The sequence below is a fragment of the Trichomonas vaginalis genome, chromosome III (assembly GCF_026262505.1).
Source record: "Trichomonas vaginalis G3 chromosome III, whole genome shotgun sequence".
Lineage (NCBI taxonomy): Eukaryota > Parabasalia > Trichomonadida > Trichomonadidae > Trichomonas > Trichomonas vaginalis.
Window position 1 is genome coordinate 8,497,947 of NC_067205.1, and position 16,051 is coordinate 8,513,997.

At 34.6% G+C, this 16,051-nt stretch overlaps 5 protein-coding genes and 4 pseudogenes across 9 annotated transcripts, besides 1 other annotated feature; 3 read left to right on the forward strand and 6 right to left on the reverse strand.

Annotated features, from left to right (window-relative positions):
• Nucleotides 1-10,951: part of a mobile genetic element that runs on past the window's edge.
• Nucleotides 1,530-1,909, forward strand: TVAGG3_0665260 (cytochrome B-C1 complex subunit 6, mitochondrial family; the record flags this gene model as incomplete). Its single annotated transcript, XM_051242148.1, has 1 exon — nucleotides 1,530-1,909. A coding segment is annotated over one exon (380 nt), but the record flags the coding sequence as incomplete, so codon positions are not given.
• TVAGG3_0665270 lies at nucleotides 1,959-2,218 on the reverse strand (annotated as a pseudogene). The gene has a single exon. A coding segment is annotated over exon 1 (260 nt).
• On the reverse strand, nucleotides 3,056-3,894 carry TVAGG3_0665280 (annotated as a pseudogene). Its single transcript has one exon. A coding segment is annotated over exon 1 (839 nt).
• Nucleotides 4,534-5,116, reverse strand: TVAGG3_0665290 (annotated as a pseudogene). Its single transcript has one exon. A coding segment is annotated over exon 1 (583 nt).
• Nucleotides 5,136-5,291, reverse strand: TVAGG3_0665300 (uncharacterized protein; the record flags this gene model as incomplete). The annotated part of the gene is made up of 1 exon (XM_051242149.1): nucleotides 5,136-5,291. One exon carries the CDS (start codon nucleotides 5,289-5,291, stop codon nucleotides 5,136-5,138), a length of 156 nt encoding a protein of 51 aa, XP_051088736.1.
• Nucleotides 8,527-9,112, forward strand: TVAGG3_0665310 (annotated as a pseudogene). Its single transcript has one exon. A coding segment is annotated over exon 1 (586 nt).
• Nucleotides 9,117-9,359, reverse strand: TVAGG3_0665320 (serine threonine-protein phosphatase family; the record flags this gene model as incomplete). Its single annotated transcript, XM_051242150.1, has 1 exon — nucleotides 9,117-9,359. The coding sequence occupies one exon, from the start codon at nucleotides 9,357-9,359 to the stop codon at nucleotides 9,117-9,119; it is 243 nt and encodes an 80-aa protein (XP_051088737.1).
• Nucleotides 9,378-9,740, reverse strand: TVAGG3_0665330 (uncharacterized protein; the record flags this gene model as incomplete). Its single annotated transcript, XM_051242151.1, has 1 exon — nucleotides 9,378-9,740. One exon carries the CDS (start codon nucleotides 9,738-9,740, stop codon nucleotides 9,378-9,380), a length of 363 nt encoding a protein of 120 aa, XP_051088738.1.
• Nucleotides 10,952-14,544: 3,593 nt separating the features above from the next.
• TVAGG3_0665340 (uncharacterized protein) lies at nucleotides 14,545-15,300 on the forward strand (the record flags this gene model as incomplete). The annotated part of the gene is made up of 1 exon (XM_051242152.1): nucleotides 14,545-15,300. One exon carries the CDS (start codon nucleotides 14,545-14,547, stop codon nucleotides 15,298-15,300), a length of 756 nt encoding a protein of 251 aa, XP_051088739.1.
• Between the last annotated feature and the right edge of the window lie 751 nt (nucleotides 15,301-16,051).

The following is a 16,051-nucleotide window of genomic DNA, read 5'->3' on the forward strand; positions in this document are numbered from 1 at the left end:
GCAGGCTGGGTGTCTGGAAGAAGTGCGCTTAAAATTGAAATTGACACTGGAATTGTCCTGCAAATACCAGAAAACACTCCTTTCGACGACATAAAAGAGATGAAGAAAGAAGTCCTCTTGAAGTTCTTTGCCAAGCGTCCTTGGATACTACTTCCAAACAGAGAGAACCCAACTGTACGAATTGCCCAAATTCTCAGAGGACTCTTACACTTCTCGGGTCGGGCGTTCTTCATAAACACAGAGGGCGACATCGTACCTTTACAGTAAACATCTCATTTTAACTTCACTTTTTTATGTTTTTACTCACACTCGTACTCAACAGGTATGTGTACACATATGTCAACTGTGAACCTTGTATTGACCGGTCTTCCTGCAAATGCAAGTTCGGTCAATACACAATTTATGGTGGCAAGAAAGACAGTGGGGAATGTTATTCTGACATCTGTTGTTGCGCTCGAGAGAGAATTGAAATTCCAGACCCAACTCCAACACCAACACTCAAGTTGCCAAAGACTCATGTGAAGAAGAAGCCTTCTGGTAAGTTTCTTATAGCCATATACATGGCACGCTTTGAGTAAAAACATTTTTTTCATTTTTTGAATGAAGCAAGTTAAATTCGTCCCACACCAATCTCAATGGACCGATGAAGAGTTTCAAGCTATGGTTGAAGACGTTGAGAACGACATAGACGGCGAACTTGAAGGAGCTCAAACCACAATTGCAACCAAAATTGCACAAGTCAAGAACAGATAGCTCCACTTAAAGCTACCAAAGCTACTCTTGACCTCATGGATAGTTACCGTTTAGATGTCAAGAGTGGAATAAGACAATTAAAATTAAAACTTCTAAACTACGAAGCTATACTCCAAAAGTTAGCAGAAATGAGAAGACTTTACCAGAGCTACTTACATGTAAGGGACTTACCTTCAAGCAGTCCGACCAAAGATGAATTTTCTGACATTGTCCCAATTTTGTCCGAAAGTCAGCTCAGATGTTTGAACTGCTCCCAACATATCCAGAATATGAACGTTTGCCTGAACTCTTCCGCAATCTCAAAAAACGTTTTTTGGTTCTCATGTTCGAAACTTTTATCGGAAGAGACAACAAACGTTCAGAAGAAGAACAAGATATTATTTTAAACTTGTTGTATGACTTAACGTCATAACAAGCTTTTTGAAGTAAAACCGTCATTCTCAAACCACTTCATTTTTTCGATGTCCGAACAAGCACCGAAGCCGAACACAATGGCAGATGTCCTTTCAATGTTGCCAGACAAGCGCCCAGTTCAAATTCAAATTTTGAATTTGAAAGCTCATCTGACAAACACCGTTAAGACTCTCCAAAGTAGTCTTATGGAAGAGATGAAGGGACTTAAAGCCGATGTCCTCATGAACCAAGCTTCCAATGAGAAATGCCTGAATGATTTAACGGAAACCTTGCGCATTTACGCGAGAGAGAACCGAGACCTTGCCAGACTCATCTACCGTTTCTTCGAAGAGATAGACGCCATCTGGAAGGTACTCGGAAAGGACAGAACCTCCAACACCGTAATTCGTGAGTACCAAATTGAAGAAGGAATTTTCGAGGAAGAAGAGAAACACGAAGAAGAAGAGGAAGAAGAAGAGAAACACGAAGAAAAGGAAGTTTGGGCAACCCTTGTTGCCGATGACAGTTACGAAATTTCCCAACCCTACCCATACAAAATCCGCAACAAGGAGACAGGCAAGGTTCTTACCCCAGTCCTCAACAACTTGGGACACTTGAACCTTAACCTTCGGAATCGCGGTTCAATCTCCATGGGCAAGCTTGTCGCAATTCAATGGGTTCCAAATCCAGCAAGAAGACGAAGGTCAGACACATTGACGGTGACAAGCTCAACAACCGTAAGGAGAACCTCGAGTGGTTCTAAGAGTAAAAAAATTTTATTTTAGGGGGAAACCCCGAGTAAATTTAGGTGTTTATTTAGTTAAGTAGCTTAAATTAAGGAATTTGGACAAGTAGTTCCTGACCCTGAATTGGACTCTTTCGTCATCCCAGTTGCTAGGAGGTCGTCCCAGAGGAGTTGGTAGAATTGCCAATCCAAGGACGATTTGTCCTCCCAGGCATTGAGGATGTACTGCTCGTAGAGTTTCATGACCTCTGCCTTGCACCAGACACCCTCTCCCTTGGAACGTAAGGCTTCTTCGAAGTGCTCGAATGCGATTGGCTGCGTGACCATCTGAAATGACACTTTTTGTCCGTTTGGTCAATGTTTGTGTCTCGTGCCATAGTCGACGAAAATACAAACAAACAGGTTATATATGAGTTTGAGACCAAGAATGGTGTAACTCGACCTGTCCGATTCAAATTCGAATAAAAATTTTTTACTTCATGCAATGTTTTATTTCACCATCTTCTTTAACACCCCAGTACTTACGCTTGGAGAGGACATGAACTTCGGTGAAAATTTTGTCCAATTTGAATTGACCCATCTTTTCACCGACCATGCCCATTTCAATGAGTTTGTTATAGCCTTCTTCGTTCTCATGAGTGCATCGATGTTCTCATAGTAAACCACTTTGGATTTGACTTCGGAGAAGAATTTGTTGTAGTTGTCAAGGACTGCCTTTGCGAACTGAGGGTAGACCAATGTTCGACAATAGGTTTTAATGTGGTTACTAAGCCACTTTGACCTTGAGTGAATTCGTATTTCAAAACAAAAGGAGAAAACCTTTCAACAAAGTTGTCGACCTTCTCATAATGTTTACTCTTCATCTCTTGAGGTTTCTTAATGGAATATCCCCATGTCGAATTCATAAGCAATTTGAGTGTCATTGCAAGTTTGGGGTTTGAAGCTTTCCTAATATCATACAGTTGTTGTATGACTTTTCCAACTGTATAGTTCCTTCCTGGGAACTCACCATCTTCGTTTGGAATTCCAGTCGGGATATATTGGACGAACCTCATGTACGCAGCGTTAAGGTCGACATAGTATATTTTTCATCTGAGTCGAACTTGTCGCATCCAATGGTCCAGTTTGTGGAAATTCAAGTGAGTCTCTTATCTTCTGAGAAACTTCTCCTGTTATCTCATAAACATCGTCGAAGCAACCTGTTTCATATAAAACCTTCTGACCTAACTCAGATGCTCTCCAATACAATTTGACGTCAATTGGATGTCTCAATGGAAGTTTGTTTATAGCATCTTGAAGTTCTTGCAACCTCATTGGAAGTTCTTCTGGTTCAGGTTGGTATCCGAACAATCCAACTCCTTGTGGAATTGTGTACTTCTTTTGTACTAGAACTTTGTCTGGAACAACTTTTGGTCTTGCTAACAGTGAAAAGTTTGTTTCGTCTTTTGGTACAAAAGTTTCTGTCAGCTTGTCATCTGGAATTGGTTCCAACAAACCTTTCTCGAAAAGAATGTTTACAGCTCTGACAATGTTGCACTTGCCTTTTCCGAACAATGGGTTTGTAAGACTTTCGTTCAACATGAAGTGGTTGTGGACAATTACAATCTTCAACCATGGTAAGTCTTTGTCAACAACATAGTCGTCATGTGAAGAACCTTTAGCTGTAGGAATGTTGACTCGGATATTGACATTTGCCAACGGTGCAATTTTTGCCAATTGACCTCTGAGATGTACCTTGTCTTCACACATGACTCAAGATACTTCATCTTCTCATCTGTAACAAGACCAGAGTTCCTGAGACATGTAAGAATACAAGGTTCATTGACAATTGTTTCAATTGAATTGTAAATTCCATACCTTGTCAAGTCAATGTCAGACTTATTTATGAACGGGAAGTATCCAGCATGTTGTCTGACTGCTTGAGGGTTAGGTTGGTACCATTCGAACTTGACACTTGCAATTCCTTCAATTGCATTCAAAATGTCTGAGTCGGAGTCAACCATTTGTTCTCTCTTTGTAGTCTTGAAAGCGTCAAGAAGTTGTGCGGCTGTTGTGACATTGCCATGTGCATAGTAAATGTGACCATCCAAATCTGTTACGGTTAGTCTGAGATTGTATCCTTTCTTATTTCCGTCTTGTATGGCAGCAAGTACACCCATGAAGCCTTCTTTGTTCTTTCCTTCGTCAAAGTTTACTGTAAAGGTTCGACCAGATGTAATTTGACTTCTAACTTCACGATACTTTTCATATGCATATCTTGTTCTTTCCATGGGAGCATGTTTGTCTTCACCTTTTCCTTTTTTCCTTCTCAAAGGATGCAATTGTTCGTCATGTTTCCAGTAGAATCTGGCAAAGCCGTCGTGTCCTTCAACTTGAGGCTCAGAAACATCGAAAGGCATGTCCATAAGACGTTCTTCTTCTAACCTCTCTAGTCTGTTTGGATAATTTGGCACGTGCTGTTTCCAATCCATTTCGTAGCGAAGACCAGACAATTTGTCATAGACTTTTATGGGTCTTCCCTTCCTATATTTAAAATTCTTCGAAACTCCAACCATATCTTTCTAACTCTGCTTTTATTCTAGCAGATTTTCTATCCATTCTATATGGGGGCATTTTTATAAAAATAAAAAAATATTTTTTTTTTACTTTACATAACCACCTGCTGCCATAAGTCTTTGACGCCAACCCATACCAGCTAATGAAGGTTGACTTGGTTTAGTTTGGAAACTAAACTTTGGTTTTGGTTTATCTTCAGTTTTTGGTTTTTCTCTTCTATCGGTTTTTCGTCACTTTTCGGTTCCTCTGACTTTACCTCACTTGCAGGTATGTTGTGTCGTCAACATCTTCATAAATATCATATGCCATTTGTTTTTGTTTTCCTTTCAACTTTTTGTGTTTGTTGTAAAGTTTAGAATATTTCGACTCTAAGTCAATGAGATGTTCTATAATGAACTGTTGGTCAGTGAAGTAAACTTTTCCATCTGTTGTCTCGAAAGCTCCTTCAGACTTCAATATTTTATTTGTGAGAGTCTGTTTCTTTTTTGAGATACTAGCCGTTCCATTTCTATGAAAAGTGACTTTGTAGTTAGGGTTTGTATTTCCAGACCTGGCACTTTCTATTATTGAATTTTTCTCTTCATCTGTAAGTTCTTTGACAGGTTTTGACAATGGTTCTGAACTTTTTGTTTGTGGTGTCAAATCTACCGTTTCAACTTCTTCGGTCATTTCATCTCAGTAAAAAATTTTAGTTTGGTTTGTTTTCAACTGGTTGTTTAGGTTTTTTAAGTCGGTCTAAAACTTCCTGAGGTATAGGAAGAACTTGACAAACACGTGGTTGTGTAACTGCTGGAAGTCGACAAATCCATCTTGAACCCATTTGTCTCAATGCTGTATTGTTCATTTCATCTCAGTAAAAAATTTACATTCCCCACGTTTGAGGCGGTTGCGGTTGGTTATTGTTTACCCACTGTTGTGCATGGTTATATCCTCTGTTAAAGAATCTTTCACCTTGGTCCATATAGTGTCCTGCTTGGTTATAGTAGTCATTTGCTTTGTTATAGTAGTTTCCTGCTTGTCTTCCTACATTGTCCATCCATCCTTGAACTTTTCCTCTTGTTTCAGGATTTGGAATAAGATTTGCTGCATCTCGTGCTACATCCCAACCTTTCTGTACAGTTTGTATAATAGGTTGTGCTTTCTCTTTAAGTATACCTAATGTACTCAAAATCTTCCTTCCAATTCCAAATGCACCTCTGGCTATTGTTCCCACTGCGGGCAAAAATCTGGATGCAACTCCTGCTAATGCGCCAAATAAACCCATTTCTTATGGGTTAAAAAATGACGAATCCAAACAAGGACCCCTATGTTTCTAAGGCAACAAAGAAAGCACTCATGATAAAAATCTTTAGTTCAACACCAAATGCTTGGTTTATGGATATCTTGGAAAACATTCCGAGAGTTAGAACAGATGGACCACCATACTGGTTAATATTTGTCGGTCAAAACACAAGATACTGTGAAGCCATACCATTACAGTCCAAAAATATTTTAGATGTGAAAACTGCTTTGACAATATTCGTTGACAAATACCATCCAACAAAACTGACATCTGACTATGAAAGTTCTTTCAAATCAGACGATATTAAAAACTATCTGCGTTCAAAAAATGTAAACCAATATTTCATTGTCGACCAAAACCATTCTGCTCTTGGTGTCATTGACAGTTGTATAAAAATCTTAAGAGACTTAAACCAACCACAAGGTGGTGAGGTAGATGAAATGTCATATGACGACAAGTATAGACATTTCTCCATGGCAAAGATGAGACAAGTTTTAAATATTTACAATAACCGTAAACAAAAAGGTTTGGGAAACCACTCCCCCGAAGAAATGAAAAACAACCCTGACTTAGAGAAAGACTATATATTTAATAGTTTAGTCAAAAGAGACAAACAAGAAAGAATGCCAGGCTTCAAACTTAAGAAAGGAGATAAGGTAAAAATAGAAATACCTAAACGCGACCCATATGAAAATACTATTGACTATGACAACAACAAGTACCCGACAGGTACTCACATTCGTGTTCGTAAAAATAGAAGAAAGTATACAAGAGAATATTATGAAGTTTTAGGCAAACATGGCAAAATGTACAGACTGCAAGCAGAAGATAAAACTACTATTGTCAGACCTCGTTTCAAACTTGTTAAAGTTCAAGGTGGTATACTTTCAAAGACAGTTCCTAACAAATATAAGACAACTCCTGACGAATATGCTAAAGAAGTTGAAAATGACGACTAAGCATTTCTATACCATGCGTAAACTGTCATGTAAGGTGGCATGTAGTCTTTACTTTGTCCCGTTGTTTGCGTATACCCTGAAACGCGATGTGTATGGCTTCCTCCTACCTCAGTGTTACTCCAGTAACAATTTATAGCAAACTTAACGTCCTCTTTAACATCATATCCTTTACCTTTTGTCATTCCTGACCAATCCCAAAATCTATGACTATGCAAACCTGCTTCAGATGTACTTAAATTTATGTAGTGACTGTGCGCAGGTAAATTTGCACCTGAAATCGTTTTACTTCCACCTGTTTCCTTTGAAGAGTTTGCACAATACAAAAACCTGTCGACTATTTGAGTCCAAGTTCCAAAACCAAGTACTACTTCTGGTTTGGTAGAGTTCATTGACGTGTAAATAGAACCTATAGGATATAGTGTTTGAAGTATTTCTGTCTTTAACGTTTGAAGCTCTGTTTTGTCAGCTTTTTTATCTAACTCATCGTTAACATATGTTTTGTCAGCTTTTTTATCTAACTCATCGTTAACATATGTTTTGTCAGCTTTTTTATCATATAAATCTTGAGCAGTGAATTTAACTTTGTTTTCATCCTCCATGACATAGACATTTCTACATCTAGTGTATTTCATCGTCGTTATGTCATCCTCCGATGTTAAACCTTGTGGAAAGTTAGGAGGTTTCCAATTTAATACATCCCCAGTTTCTTCAACCGTTCCTTCAATATTTTCTATACCAACAGTTGCGAAGAAATCGTGTGTATGGTTCTTATCTGCCTTCTTTTCAAGGCTAACGTTTAAGTCTGTTATTTCAGAAGATGTATGTGTATGTCCAACGTCACTTTTCCTGTTTAAGGTTTCTTGTAAGTTTGTAATATTTGCAATGGTATGTGTATGTCCAACGTCACTTTTCCTGTTTAAGGTTTCTTGTAAGTTTGTAATATTTGCAATGGTATGTGTATGTCCAACGTCACTTTTCCTGTTTAAGGTTTCTTGTAAGTTTGTAATATTTGCAATGGTATGTGTATGAGTCTTTTTAGAATATTCGTTTTCAGCTCTTGTCACTTCACTTGACATTTTATTGTCAACATATGTTTTGTCTGCTAGTTCAGGATGAGTATGTTCTTTTGTTGCATATGTTGCATCTGCTCTGTCATGTTCTTCTTGAACTTTTTCAATGACATACTCTTTGTCAGCTTTGTTGTTAACATCTGCTTTTGTTGCATATGTTCATCTGCTCTGTCATGTTCTTCTTGAACTTTTTCAATGACATACTCTTTGTCAGCTTTGTTGTCAATATCTGCCTTCAAAAGAAGTTCATCTATAGGTTTCTCGTTTAAAGTTCTTTTTGTTGGATTTATACAAACAGTATGGTTCTTACTGTCTTGAAACAGAAACTCGTCTGTCAATGGGTTTAATGTCAGTTTTTAAGTTTCCTTCTTTCAATGACTCAGATATCTTAGAATAGTTTGAAAAGTTTGTTGTGTTCTTATTTAGAGCTTGCATAATGAGTTGTCGGTTGTGTGTGTATTTCTCTCATAGACGCTGTTTCTTTCGACATTTTTATTCTAGATAAAATATGCTTTCAATAGAAAAAGAAAATTCAAGAGTTGCTACAACTAAACCATTAGATGAACTTTTTACGAATGTCGGTCAAAAGTTTGAGACAGAGACCGTAAAGCATGAAGGCTATCGTTTTGACTACCGTTAAGATGGTTAAGAGACCCATCCGTCACAAAAGCTATTGGCTTTCGTAGAATGAAGTTCATTTCAGAAGCCATACATGGTTTCCCATTTACGGTCGGTTTTGAAGTTCGATACTATAACAAAGAAAAACGTATGTATGAGAAATTTGAACAGGGAAAACTTTTACAAGTGAATTGCTTGTAAACTTAGAAACAACTCTTCAAGCTTTTCAAGAAAAAATAAACGATATCTATCTCGAATATGCAAAACAGTACAACATGACGAAGGAGAGTACCATCTCGATATTATATATGACAGGAAAAATGCAACTGTTAAAATCAATAGAATAGAAGACCTTGGAGAAGACGTTTATATTTCTACAAAATATAACAACTTGGCATGGTATAGATTTTTGAGGATGTTAAATCAGCCTGCAGAATATCCAGTACACCCGAACTTTTATGAAGTCGAAAACCCTAATGGAACATATGAAAATGTTTTCGACTCAGATGCTATTATAGTTCATGCTTCATTTTCTGGTGCACAAAACTCTTTTTTATGCTTGGCAAATGACTTTTACGAAAAACCTACAAAGCTATACGAACCACCAAGTGGAAGTATTTCAGACTTTCAAGTATGGTTTACAACAGATGGAAGAAAGAGAATAATTCCATTATACCATGCGTTTTACTTAGAACTTAGTTTCATATACAACTACTATCGAACGGTAAAAATATGATTTTTTAATACGGTTGAGGTGTTGGATTTGGTTGCCAACTAGACTGTGGTGCAGGTTCAGGCTGTTGTATAACAGGAGCTTGCTCTTCTGGTTCAGGGTCTTTAGGTATAATACCAACGAACTGACCTACTCTTTTGCCAATATTTTTGACACCGTTCCAAATTCCTCTTCCGACAGATTTTATTCCATTCCATATACCTCTTCCAACATTTCGAAAGAAGTTTCCAATACTACTGAAGAAACCCATTTTACTATATGTAAAAATCTAATGTCCGCCTAGTCTCTTACGTTTCCTGTTGAGTTCCATAGCATTCTTTAACTGGAGCTCATACATTCTGTTTCTCCTCTGGTAGAAAACATATTCTGGGTCAACTCCTGTGTTCGCGTCATCTGCATAAAGTTGTTTATATCCCACTTCAGGGTTTGTATAAAACTCTTTCCATCTCATATTTGCATACCATGGTGGCAAACCTAACGCAGCGTCATTTGACATGGCAGTTTGCATTTGTACATCTGTTGGCACTTGACCATAGTTTGCCATTGCAGTTTGTATTCTAACTTCATTTGGAATATTCTCTGGGTTTGGTTGTCCAGGTTGCTGTGCATTCGCTAAGTTCTGTGCGTCCATTTAATATTAGATAAAAATATCTCTTACGAGTACATATACTGAACATTTGCAGGCATTGGTTCATCTTCATATTCTCTGTACTTTTCTGCCACGTCAAATAAATAAATGACACAATGGAAAAAACCTAAAACAAGTAGTCCTATTTCAAACCACATTTACTTACTAATAAAATTTCTTTATTGTGACACTTTCTCCAGTTTATAGGACCTCTCTCATATTCTATCTTGTCATATATAAACTCATAGTCATGTATGTCCTCTAACCATCTCATAACGGTTTCCAAACCACTTTTATCGGATGTAAAGTAAAAGCATGGATGGTTATGTAAAACGTCTAAAGTTTCTAAAGAGTCTCTCAAAGTCCAGTCTACTTGGTATTGAAAATCCCATGTGTTATAGAACGGCGGGTCCACTATAAAGAAAACATTTTCCTTGTCTTTATATTTTTCATACAAATCTGTCCAATGACATCTCACAAACTCTATACCCTCAATATATTTTTCTATGTCCTCTTTGAAAACATTTGTATAGTTAAGATATAAAACTTTTGACATAAGTGTTTCAATGTCATGAACTCTTATAGAACCACTATATAATAGTCTAGCAGATATACTATCCCAGTCTATATATTCTGCTTTTTTCAAAACCTCTCTCACAATATTTTTCTTATCTAATGGTATACGTTCCATCTTATCTATAGGTATCTTTTCTTTTAACTCTTTCAATATATTGTTTGTGTCTGGTATATGTTTGAGACGGTCCATATAGTTGTCGAAGTCATTGCATATAATCTTTGAGTCTGGGAATATTGTATGGCACAAATGGGATATATAGAAACTTCCACCGAACAAATCTACAAATGTTAGACCATTCGGTAGTTTCTTAAGTTCTCTCAATAGAATATCTTTACATTTACTCTTATTTCCAAAGAACGGTAACGGTGGTTTTGTAAAATTCATTTATATATAATAATAAAAATGTTTTTACCCGAAAAGTGACAGAAAAGTGACAAAACATGAAAACATATATAATTTGTGAAAAGCGACACATTATATAATGTTTTCGACCCAGAAGAAGGCTTCTTCCCAGAAGCAATGGAGGAAGAAGAAGAGTCCTCCGAATAAAAACTTCATTTATACTAAACATCAACATCAGGGCTAGAAGGCACGAAGTGCCTGGAAGCCCCACTACCCTTTTTTTTTTTTTTTTCTTGTGATAAGAGATGGACAACATGACTGACGTTTTGAATGACAATATGAGTGACGGCTTTAGTTAGAATATGACTTAGAGTTTAGCTGACAATTGGCTGATAGTTTGAGTGACAATATGACTGAGAGTTTGACTGACAATATGACTGACGGTTTGAGTGAGTGTATGAATGAGAATATAACTGACGTTTTGACTAACAATATGACTGACGGTTTGACATCGAAATTCATTCATATATATGTATTGATCAATGCAATCACCCTATTTAATATTATTATTTATCAATTAATTTTTCATTACTACATGCTCTCAATTATTATGACATTAATATTTATCAATAAATATTTCATTACTATATGCTCCCACCCAATTTGACATTATTGTTCTTTGACAAATTTTTCTTTATTAAAGACACTCTCACAAATTCATATCAATATATTTTAATTATCACCTATTCCAATCCATTTTCATATTCATATTCTTATTGAGTTAGAATAAATTGAGGATGACTGAGAATCAAATTATAATTAGTGAGAATCAATTGAAGAATACTGGGAGTTAATTAAGGTTGTTTAAGAATAAATTGTGAATAAGTGACAATCAATTGAGGATGAGTGAGAATCATTTGATTATTAGTGAGATTCAACTGAACATCAGTGAGAATCAATTGAATAATACTAAGAAGAAATTGAGGAAGAGTGAGAATCACTTGATTCTTAGCGAGAATCAATTAAGGATGAGTAAGAATCAATTAATAAGTAGTGAGAATCAATTTAGGGTGACTGAGAATCAATTGATTCTTAGTGAGAATCTATTGATAATTAATGCGAATCAATTGATTATTTGTGAGAATCAATTGATCAGTAGTGAGGATCAATTGATTATTTGTGAGAATCAATTGAAGATGAGTAAGAGTCAATTGAGGATGAATATGTGTCTATTCTGATATGACTTAGTATCTACTGAGGCTAGATGCTAACATCTTACTTTTATGATCATAATTTTTCAACTCCATTAATATTTATAACAATATTTTGATTACTATTTAAATAATTTTATCAAATGATAATTATTAACATATATTAAGAGTATGTTTAATTTTCAACATACTCTTAAAAATCCGAAATTTTAAAAAAGTGACAATTTTTTTAATGCTAAACCATCTTCATCTACCATTAAATGTTTCGGATGATTTGATTTTAATTCAGTTGGGTTCTATTAGATGTAATAGTGTAAATTCTGATTCAACAATTTATCCAGATGGGTATATTTCAAAAATTTTATATTATTCTTCCAATAAACCCTATCAAAAAGAATGGTATACAAATAAAATAACTTATCAAGATGGTAAACCTAAATTCACTGTTTTGGATTCATTATCAAATGCATATGTCGGAGATTCACCATCATATCCTTGGGGACAAATCGTTTCAAAAATCAAAGAATTAAACAGAAATATTAAGAATGTATATAATTTTGGACATAAATTATTTGGATTTGAAAATAAATCTATCATTTGTTATTTGGAGGAACTCAAAGAGCGTTTTATCTCGAATAGCGATGAAGTAAAGTATCTTCAAACATATGAAACAACACCTAAATTTCAGAAATCCGCTGAAGCTTTTACAGAAATGGTAAATATGATTATAAGTGAAAAATATTTGCAAACAGATCTCAGTCAAATTAAAATCAAAATCCATCGTCTAGGGGAACAATATATTCTTAAATTTTTAGAAGCATTTATAATTGCCCGCCCCAAATTTTATGCACAGGTTATAGGTTTCTTACAAAATTTTTCATTTGACCAGGAATTATACTCAAAAGCAGGAATTTCTAAACCATTAATACAAGCAATAATTAATGGCGATAAAAGATATTCGAATATTTTTGCTTTTTCAGGAAAATCGTGTGATTTAACAATCGAAGATTTTATTAATGTTTTAATTTCAGATCAAACAAATCAAAATGGTGAAGAATATTATCAAATACGTATCAGATCTATATTGGATAATAGTAAATATTCTTTCTATGAACTAGCAGTTAAATTTGAATCAATTAATATTTTAAATTCGTGTAATATAGATAATGTTACACCAATCATGAAAGCATTGATAATGTCAAGCCCAAACGAAACAATTTTCAAAATGAATGATAAATTCAATTTGCAGACTTATCAATTTACAAACCAAATCAAGTATGTTTTATCTTTTGCATACAATATCTCAGAGTTATTTTCTACATTTAGAAATCCATTACTCTCTTCGATTGTTTCAACAAATAATATTATATCAGTAATGAATTTGAATGAAAGCAAAGTTATTCGTTTAAAGATTCATTTAATCTTCCATGAGGCCCTAATTCAAAATAATGATTTTATGTACAAGAACTTTAATGTTTTGAATCAAATAAAAAACAATGACCTTCTGGAAATTTTAGCAAAAGCTTGTTTGAAAGCTGACAAAAAAATTCAAGCAGATTTTGAACAAATCATGGGTATTAAATTTACAGCGATCAAACAATTTCATGAATCCATAGAAAAAATTCCAGTTGATCGGTCTCCAATTACAATAGATGGTTGCCATATTTGTTTTGAATGCTCTAAAAATACTGATATTGAAAAACTCAAATCAATGCAATTAATTCTAATAAGCCCTGGTATTCATATCAATGTGTTAACTTATGAACAAACATTGAAGTTTTTGGAACAAATGCCAGCATTTATTCATTTGGGCCTTTCCAATATAAGTTCTGATCGATCTGTAAACTTAAATTATTTTCTACTTCAAAACGAAGATTATTCCCCTTTAAAAATTTCTACAGATAATTATTATTACTTTAAGATCACATTGTATGACAAAATCGTATCCTTTGAATATTCAAAAGTATCAGATACGTTGTGGATGATTACTGTACCAAAAAACATGAAAAACATAAAATTACCCAAAGAGTTTTCAGGGAGGTTAAAATGGTACATTCAAATAACGAAAGTTGATCTCCCAGGACATCCTCTGCAAGATGAAATACAGGAAAAAATAAAGCATGATAATGAGATTGGTGATATCTTAACTTCATATCCCGGGAAATTTTATGTAAATTATAGCACAACGATAAGAAGTGATAGTTTATTCGTCAATGGAAATCCTATAGAATTTCTTATATATATTCCAAGCGAATCAGGAAATTTGGCGTTGGAGTGTAATTTAATTCACTTAGATGCTACTTTTTCATGGCCGAAATATATATTTATTTTTCCTCGTGGTAATTACTATATGCGAGGTTACCCTCTAGGGATATACATAGGGCGCAGCGAATCATCCGCTGCTTATCAACGGTGGCTTACAGCCATGAATATTGAATTTAAATCATTAAACATTATGGAGCACTTTTCAAGAATCAAATGGATGAGCGATTTAGGTACTGGAGTTTTAAAATTTTTGAATACGAATCATTTCCAAAATTATATCTGTATTAGGCACTATCTCGGAACCATGGGCAATAATACTTTACTACATGTTTTTGCTCTGATAGTATTATTATCAAAATCGGCCCAAGATTTTGAGGACAATTACAAATGTTTTGATCCATCGGTTCAGAAAATGTATGCTACAAAGAATATATCAGATGAGCAGCTGGAAAAATGGAAGCAGATATATAAAGATCAAGAGCATTTAGCAGCATACCACCGCATTCCACCTATAAGCACTAATAATAGTGCAGAGGGTAAGCATAGACACATTAACGAACTTGCAAAAAAAGCAAGAAACTTTTCTACTTTCATCAAATTCATTCTGAATGATACTATCATTAGGATTAATGAATCAATTGATCCCATTAATAAGCAAAAACGCGAGAAGAATGACTTGTTAAACGAAAAATGCATACATTGCGGATTCTCCTATAATGATATTAATACTGATAAGAATCCTTGTAAATATTGCAAGGATTTCTTTATGAATAAGAGTCATGTTCCCTCTGCAGGCATACATGTTATGAAAATAGGAGAAAACGTAGGTGAAATCATAGAATTCCCAATCGATAAAAATGTAGGTGATCAGGATGAACTCGTGGATCACAAAGAAAAGAGTTCGCCGATCGAAATATCAAAATACGCAGAATTTATTGATATTGACGATAAAAATAAAGCAGTTTTAGTCGTAAAACTGCTTTATAATCTTGAAACGTTCCAAGATGCCAAAGATTTAATCAATTCTCTGGAAAAACAATCAAAAAATTATGAATCTGCATTACAAAATAAACCAGAAATTTGGTTGGAAAAATACTTGCCTGAATTAATGAAGGAAGTAAAAGATGCGAGAGCTGCTAGAATGAGATTGAAGATAATAAAGAAGTAGAGATGATGAGTGAATAAAAACTTTGTATTAAATTTGTATATAAAAGAATTGTAAAATATAAAAATAAAGAAGTGGTTGATAGGAATTTGAAAATTCGTTGGGTGCATATAAGTTTGATAAATATATTTATGAATATTAATGTCAAATTGGGTGGTTGCATATAGTAATGAAAAATATATTAATAAAAAGTAATGTCAAATTGGTTGGTTGCATATAGTAATGAAAATAATATTAATAAAAATTAATGTCAAATTAGGTGGATTCGTGATAGAATGCTTCTGTGTATGTGTGGCGTGAGTTAGCATCGGGTGGATTCGTGATAGAATGCTTCTGTGTATGTGTGGCGTGAGTTAGCATCGGGTGGTTGCGTGATAGAATGCTTCTGTGTATGTGTGGCGTGAGTTAGCATCGGGTGGTTGCGTGATAGAATGCTTCTGTGTATGTGTGGCGTGAGTTAGCATCTTGTGGTTTCATCACAAATTTTAACCCATCCAAATCTTATTAATTATTAAAATTCTTTTACAATTTCTGATGTATTTTTTGTAAACATTTCATATGCAATATTTCTCCTTTTCTTTCCTCAAATCTTCAAATATTAATAACTTTGGATATGAAATTATTTGGATCTTTTATGAATTTTAAATGTCTTTCTTAATATCAAATTGATTAAATTATTAATATTTTCTAAATTATGCCTTAAAAATCCAAATATAAAAAATCGTAAATAAAAAATATATTTTTTATTTTTATT